Source organism: Sinocyclocheilus rhinocerous, unplaced genomic scaffold (genome assembly GCF_001515625.1).
Source record: "Sinocyclocheilus rhinocerous isolate Xijiao unplaced genomic scaffold, SAMN03320098_v1.1 scaffold4194, whole genome shotgun sequence".
Lineage (NCBI taxonomy): Eukaryota > Metazoa > Chordata > Actinopteri > Cypriniformes > Cyprinidae > Sinocyclocheilus > Sinocyclocheilus rhinocerous.
This window is the reverse complement of record NW_015652268.1, coordinates 132,948-140,319: the sequence shown is the minus strand read 5'-3', so window position 1 is coordinate 140,319 and position 7,372 is coordinate 132,948. Positions and strand designations below refer to the sequence as shown.

General features: G+C 35.6%; 1 protein-coding gene across 1 annotated transcript in view; it reads left to right on the top strand.

Annotated features, from left to right (window-relative positions):
- LOC107714253 (phosphatidylinositide phosphatase SAC1-A-like) overlaps window positions 1–6,536 on the top strand; it is a 26,507-nt gene extending 19,971 nt beyond the window's left edge. The window contains exons 11-17 of the mRNA XM_016520060.1: window positions 936–1,074; window positions 2,995–3,064; window positions 3,141–3,213; window positions 3,300–3,393; window positions 4,607–4,699; window positions 5,363–5,420; window positions 6,390–6,536. Coding sequence (XP_016375546.1) covers window positions 936–1,074; window positions 2,995–3,064; window positions 3,141–3,213; window positions 3,300–3,393; window positions 4,607–4,699; window positions 5,363–5,420; window positions 6,390–6,526 — 664 coding nt within the window. The 3' untranslated portion in view covers window positions 6,527–6,536. The remainder of the gene's footprint in view (window positions 1–935; window positions 1,075–2,994; window positions 3,065–3,140; window positions 3,214–3,299; window positions 3,394–4,606; window positions 4,700–5,362; window positions 5,421–6,389) is intronic.
- The last annotated feature ends 836 nt before the right edge of the window (window positions 6,537–7,372 follow it).

The window sequence follows — 7,372 nt, the reverse complement described above, 5'->3', positions numbered from 1 at the left end:
TTACAAATGAGGACAATAGAAGCAATCAAAACCAACAAAAGAGCAATAATATGCAAGTGCTATATTAGTATATTATTATAGTGTTATATTTCAATTTCACAAAGAAACGTACAGTATTTTGTCTAAGCAATAATAAAAGGACACATTTAATTTATAATTTGTCTTAAATCTAATTTTGTTAAAAAAATCGTGAATCGAATCATGAGTTGAGTGAATCGTTACATCAACATGCAATTTCATTGACGATAAAAGACGAGACTAAAATGCATTCAAAAAATGTGCTGCTGTACACTCCTCTGCTACACGAGCTTTCTTGAGTGCGGTTGCCAGATATCAAGCGTTCAAATCCCCCAATCAGAGCAATCAGAGAATCATAGACAAAGATAGACTATCGCAATTTAGAATTATTGATATTACTATTAGGAATTTCACTGTTATAATATTTTTCGTTTGTTTTACCAGTTTTCATAATGTAGACAGAGAGAGTGCACAAGTCTTTGATATTAATTTTTATAATATATAGCCTATAATAAACATGTACGAGTCGACATTCTATTGATTTGTGCTTACTGGTGAAAGTGCAATACCTAAAATGCAAAAGTAAAATCCTCAAATGACAACAATCATTACGATTATAATTTTTGAGCAAAAAAAATTTTTTGTCAGTTTGACCATTATACAGCATGACGAAAATGTGACTAAGATGTCATTATGATTTCAAATGTCAGACATTTCGTCGACTAAAACTTGACTAAACAGAAACAGGACAAGGTTGACTATATATGATAATAACTAAAATGTACATTTGAGACAGGACTAAGACTAAGTTAAAAATGGCTGCCAAAATTAACACTAGTTAGGGTCCGTAGTGCTTTATGTTGCATGCTAAACATTGAGATTTTTGCATGCTCTTATTGTTTAATGTTTTTCAACAGCTACTTCCTGGTGGATTCGGACGGGACGGTGCAGTTACAGCAGGACGGGACGTTTAGAAGCAACTGCATGGACTGTTTGGACCGAACCAACGTAATCCAGAGTCTGCTGGCGCGCCGCTCGCTGCAGTCGCAGTTAGAGGTCGATGATTATGTGATTTATTATTATTTTTATTGGGATCATCATTGGGCCAAAATACATCTGCATGTAGGGCTTGGCCATACTTTGAATATCAGCGATATTATTGCAATATCTGATATTGTGTAGTGTTAATTTAGTTGTTTTTATTTTTAAAAACTATGGCGAAAAATATTTTAGACTACCTTTTTATGCATGATTAAGACGAGACATGCAAGATCGTTGAAGAAAAAGACGAGACTAAAATGTAGTTTAATTAAAAATAAATAAATAAAAACTCAATATATCCAAAATTTCTTCAACAAAAAAAATAGATGATTCATTCAGAAACGAAGCAAGTGACTGTCTTTATGAATGAGTCAGATGAGATTAATTTATCTTCACAACCTGGCAACCATTTGCATGCTCTCTCCACATTACAGAAAAAGCACCGACGATTATTGGAATTAATATTAGGAATGCCACTGTTTTCACTTTTGGGTTTTGCCAGTTTTCATAATGTAGCAAGTGTGTTTATATTTCTAATAATTTAATAACTCCGGAAACTAAATGAGGTCAAATAAACCATGTCTGTGCTAATATGTGAAAGTGCAATAATTCTGATGTGATTTCTCAAATGGCAACAATCATGATCAGTAATCGTACAAAGTACAATTTTGAGCAAAATAATTGTGATTGTCAGTTAAACCATTATACAGCAGAACTGAAAATCACTGAATCATTGACTCACTCGATCTGTTCCAACAGCTGATTCATTCCGAAAAATGATTCGGTCACTGAATCATTGACTCACTCGATCTGTTCAACCAGCTGATTCATTCCAAAGATGATTCAGTCACTGAATCATTGACTCACTCGATCTGTTCAAACAGCTGATTCATTCCGAAAGATGATTCAGTCACTGAATCATTGACTCACTCGATCTGTTCAAACAGCTGATTCATTCCGAAAGATGATTCAGTCACTGAATCATTGACTCACTCGATCTGTTCAAACAGCTGATTCATTCCGAAAGATGATTCAGTCACTGAATCATCGACTCACTCGATCCGTTCAAACAGCTGATTCATCCCAAAAGATGATTCAGTCACTGAATCATCGACTCACTCTATCCGTTTAAACAGCTGCTTCATTCCGAAAGATGATTCAGTCACTGAATCATCAACTCACTAGATCCGTTCAAACTGCTGATTCATTCCGAAAGATGATTCAACTGCTGATTCAAAAAAAATAAAAATAATTTCCGTTGTACAGCTGTACAATGACAATAAAAAGCTATTCTATTCTATTCCGAAAGATGATTCAGTCACTGAATCATCGACTCACTCGATCCGTTCAAACGGCGGATTCATTCCAAAAGATGATTGTCACAGCTGATTCATTCCGAAAGATGATTCAGTCACTGAATCATCGACTCACTCAATCCGTTCATTATTCTATTCTATTCCGAAAGATGATTCAGTCACTGAATCATCGACTCACTCGATCCGTTCAAACAGCTGATTCATTCCGAAAGATGATTCAGTCACTGAATCACTGATTCACTCGATCTGTTCAAACAGCTGAATCATTGACTCACTCGATCTGTTCAAACAGCTGATTCATTCCGAAAGATGATTCATTCAATATTAGTCAATATTATATGGACTCACTGAATCATCGACTCACTCGATCTGTTCAAACTGCTGATTCATTCCGAAAGATGATTCAGTCTCTGAATCATCGATTAACTCGATCTGTTCAAACTGCTGATTCATTCCGAAAGATGATTCAGTCACTGAATCATCGACTCACTCAATCCGTTCATACAGCTGATTCATTCTGAAAGATGATTCAGTCACTGAATCATCGACTCACTCGATCCGTTCAAACAGCTGATTCATTCCGAAATTAACTCAAATTGAATGTCTTGTTTATCTGTAGAGGATAGGAGTTCTTCATGTGGGCCAGCGGATTGAAGAACAGGCGGATTTTGAAAAAATATACAAGAACGGTAAGCAAACACGAACACTGATAGTCAGTAGTCTGGCTATGTGAGACTTTCTCATTCATAGCCGTTATTCCCTCAGCATGGGCAGATAATGCCAACGCCTGTGCCAAACAGTACGCCGGGACCGGAGCCCTGAAGACCGACTTCACACGGTGAGCAGAGCGTCTTGTGCTCCGCTTGTGTTTGAGAGGAGCGTTCGGTTGGGTTGTGAAAGATGATCGGTTCTCTGTGTGTTCAGGACAGGGAAGAGAACGCAGTGGGGTTTGCTGATGGACGGCTGGAACTCCATGATCAGATACTACAAGAACAACTTCTCAGACGGTTTCAGACAGGTGACACAAACAGTGTAACTTACACACAAACCTCTCTTAGATTAAACAGTATTTTAACATGCTGTAAAGATTTATAGCTGATGGATTCAGTAGAGGGATTTTGAGCAGTGTTATTGATATAATATACACTAGTCAACATTTGATGTGGATCAAAACCTTTCATCAAAGTTGTCCTAAAACCAAAATGTGTTCTTGTCTTAGGACAACTTTGATTAACTTTTTTGAGCCACTTCAAATGTTGACTAAAGAGAAAAATCGTGTTAAAATGTATCAAATAATGATACAACAGTGTTCTGGGGAACATTTATTTGTTCAGTGTGTGTGTGTGTGTGTGTGTGTGAGTGTGTGTGTGTGTGTGTGTGTGTGTGTGTTTTGGAGAGCATGCGCGCTTTACAGTGGGATGAAGCAAAGGCAGTTTCGAAGTGGGCATCGACTGAATGCATGTTGTTGCGATGACATCACATGACGCGTCTAGGCCCAAATTATGCGGGAAATCTGTGGCAATTTAGAAAAATTGCAAGCTCCTCCAAATTATGCAGACTGGTTGATTTTGCGTTTAATGCAGTGATCACAGAATCTCAAAGTCCTGGAGGGACTGATTTAACAACACATTTGCATGTTCACGGTTCTCTGATAGTTGATCACATAACATGAAGATATACAACAAATAATATATATATTTTTAGTGCTGTCAAACGATTAATCGCAAACAAAATAAAAGATTTTGTTTACATAATATATGTGTGTATACTCTGATTTTAAAGTCGTTTAAATATTACTTTATTTTTATGATGTCATTTATATTTTTATTTATTTTCATTTGTAATAAAATTTTTATTTATTTTCATTTTGCATTTTTATGATTGTGTTTTACATATTTTTAACTTTTAAAAATATTTTTTATTTTAAAGCCATTTAAACATTATTTTTGTGATATAATTAATTTTTTATGTTTTTTTTAAATTACGGAATGTTTTTATTTATTTTTATTTGTAATTAAATTTTCTTTTTTTTTTTTTATGTTTCCTTTTTAATACTTAATTATTTGATTTTGATCTGTTATTTTACTCACAAACCCCAGTTTGGAAACCTTTTTCTAGGGACTAAACTTGCTGATGAAGTCGCTGCAGTAGGAAGACGTGTTTTGTGTTTGATTTCTTTGCTGTGGATGAAGAGTGCAGGATCTGATATAGAGGTTCATGTCTTTATGCAGGACTCCATTGACCTGTTTCTGGGTAACTATGCAGTGGAAGAGGCAGATATGAACACTCCTCTACATGAGCCCAAAGACTGGAAGTTCCTCACGGTAAGAACCAGATTGAGCTGTGAACCCAGAAAAACATGTTTTCTTTGCAGCCAGGGTCAGATTAAAGTCCCTGAACACACTGACACTCTTGTCTTAGACGACTTCGGCATTTGTTTTCAACTCTTTCAGCAGCAGAATACAACATAACTGTATTTATTGAGCACTGATTTCTTTCATCATGCTGCTGCTGCTGCTGCTTTATAAAAGTAATAAGCCAGTAATAAGGATTTACTGTTATTTTTCTGATTTGTATTACAACTTACATCACTTACCAGTTACCATGGTAAAATCACTGTATTGCATGGCCCTAATTATGGTTATTAAAAAGAAAAAAGGGAGGATCTTACACTTGCTTCCATCCACATATAACATGATTTCAAGTTATTAATAAGTTTAGAATTTAAAAGTAGAACATTTATTGCTATATCGAATATACATGATTTGATTGCATTAATATTACTGAGACCTCATGAGTTTTGCAAGGATTTAAGCATGCTTTTTTAAATACTACATCTTGTATTAAAGCTGACATGAAATGTAGATAAAATATCATCTGTTTTCTAAATGAATGTAATTGATCTTAATATGAACAATTCATTTGTGCATATTTTTAATGTAATGTTCTTTAATGTCATAACTGGATATTAATTTTTCCCTTTTCAGCTGCCGATTATCATGGTGGTTGCTTTCTCAATGTGCATCATATGTCTCCTGATGGCTGGTAAGACACAGATTAGTATTAATATCTGCTCTACTGTTATAAAGATCTCATTGATTTACATTACAAGCAGCAGAATTTCATCACATGTGACCCTGGAGCACAAAACCAGTCTTAAGTCGCTGGGGTATATTTGTAGCAATAGCCATAAATACATTGTATGGGTCAAAATTATCCATTTTTCTTTTATGCCAAAAATCATAAGGATATTAAGTAAAGATCATGTTCCATGAAGATATTTTGTAAGTTTCCTACCGTAAATATATAAAAACTTAATTTTTGATTAGTAATATGCATTGCTAAGAACTTCATTTGGACTAGTGTTAATTTCGTTAACGAAGACTATGACGAAAAACTAGCTTTTTTCCCATGACTAAAACTTGACTAAAACTAAATAGGATAAGGTTGACTAAATATGATAAAAACTAACAAGGACATTGAAACACGGGACTAAGACTAAGACTAAAATGAAAATAGCTGACAAAATTAACACTAATTTGGACAACTTTAAAGATGATTTTCTCAATATTTAGATTTTTTTGCACCCTCAGATTCCAGATTTTCAAATAGTTGTATCTCGGCCAAATATTGTTCTATCATAACAAACCATACATCACTGGAAAGCTTGTTTATTCAGCTTTCAGATGATGTATAAATCTCAGTTTTGGAAAACTGACCCTTATGACTGGTGTGGTCCAGGGTCACATATAAATATCAGCATCTGCAGCAAATCCATCTTTTTTTTTTTTCCATAATCTTTGAATAAAATTAAATTTTTTCCTCTATATTCTCACTATGTCAGACTATGTGAGCCATAAAAGCCTGATGCATCAAATATGACACTCAACAAAAACAAAAAAAATTTCTCGCTGTTATTTCATAAGTCAGGCTTTACAGGGTTAATACTAGTGTTTATGGTATTACTAGTGTCTTAAACACATGTAAAGCGTAGCTGGTTCTCGTATTTCCCAGGTGACACCTGGACCGAGACGCTGGCGTATGTGTTGTTCTGGGGCTCGGCGAGTGTGGTGACGGCCGGCGTGATTCTCTTCAACGGCCGGGACTTCGTCGACGCGCCCAAACTGGTGCAGAAGGAGAAGATGGACTGAACCTGCGTGTGTGGGAAGCAGCTTGGTCCCGCCGAGTCTTCATCCTCCTCCTCATCCTCAGTGCTGTCCTACACTCAGCTCCGCCAGGCCTGGAGCCTGTACTGACGCTGCGCCACCGGAGGAAGAAGAGGAGGAGGATGAAGGCCAGGGGCCAGACGGGACGCTCCGCTGCTCTCCACACCAGGATCGTATCTCACAGACATCCCATAATTCCATGGGCTCACGGGCAGCTTCACAGACGCAGCGCTGGAAACCAGGTTCATGTGCAGATCGGGACCCAGGCCTCGTGGTTCAAGACGTGTTTCCGTGTCGAATCGCACACGCATCGTAACTCGAGAATCATCATCTTGTTTTCTAATAAAAAAAATTTGTACACAAAACAAGATGCGTTTAAAATAAAAATGCAGTAACACTTTTCAATAAGGTTCATTTGTTAACATTAGTTAGCTAATATTAACTATCAACAGTACATATTATCTATCTATCTATCTATATATATATATATATTATCTATATATGTGTGTGTGTGTATATATATATATATATATATATATAAAAATCTTAATGTTAATTTCTACATTTGCTAATACATTTCAAATAAAAGTTGCGTCTGATAACATTAGTCAACTAATATGAACAAACAGTCAACAATTGTTTTTTTTATTAGCTAATATTGACAAAGTACAGAAGCCCGTTTCCACTATGGAATAAAAAAAATAATTTCAACTTTTTATCTCACAATTCATAGTATATCTTACAATTCCATTTTTTAGTTTTTTTTGGGCAATTTGAGTTTCCAACAGGTCAGACTTTTTTCCTCGCATTTCCAAATTTATATCAGAGAGT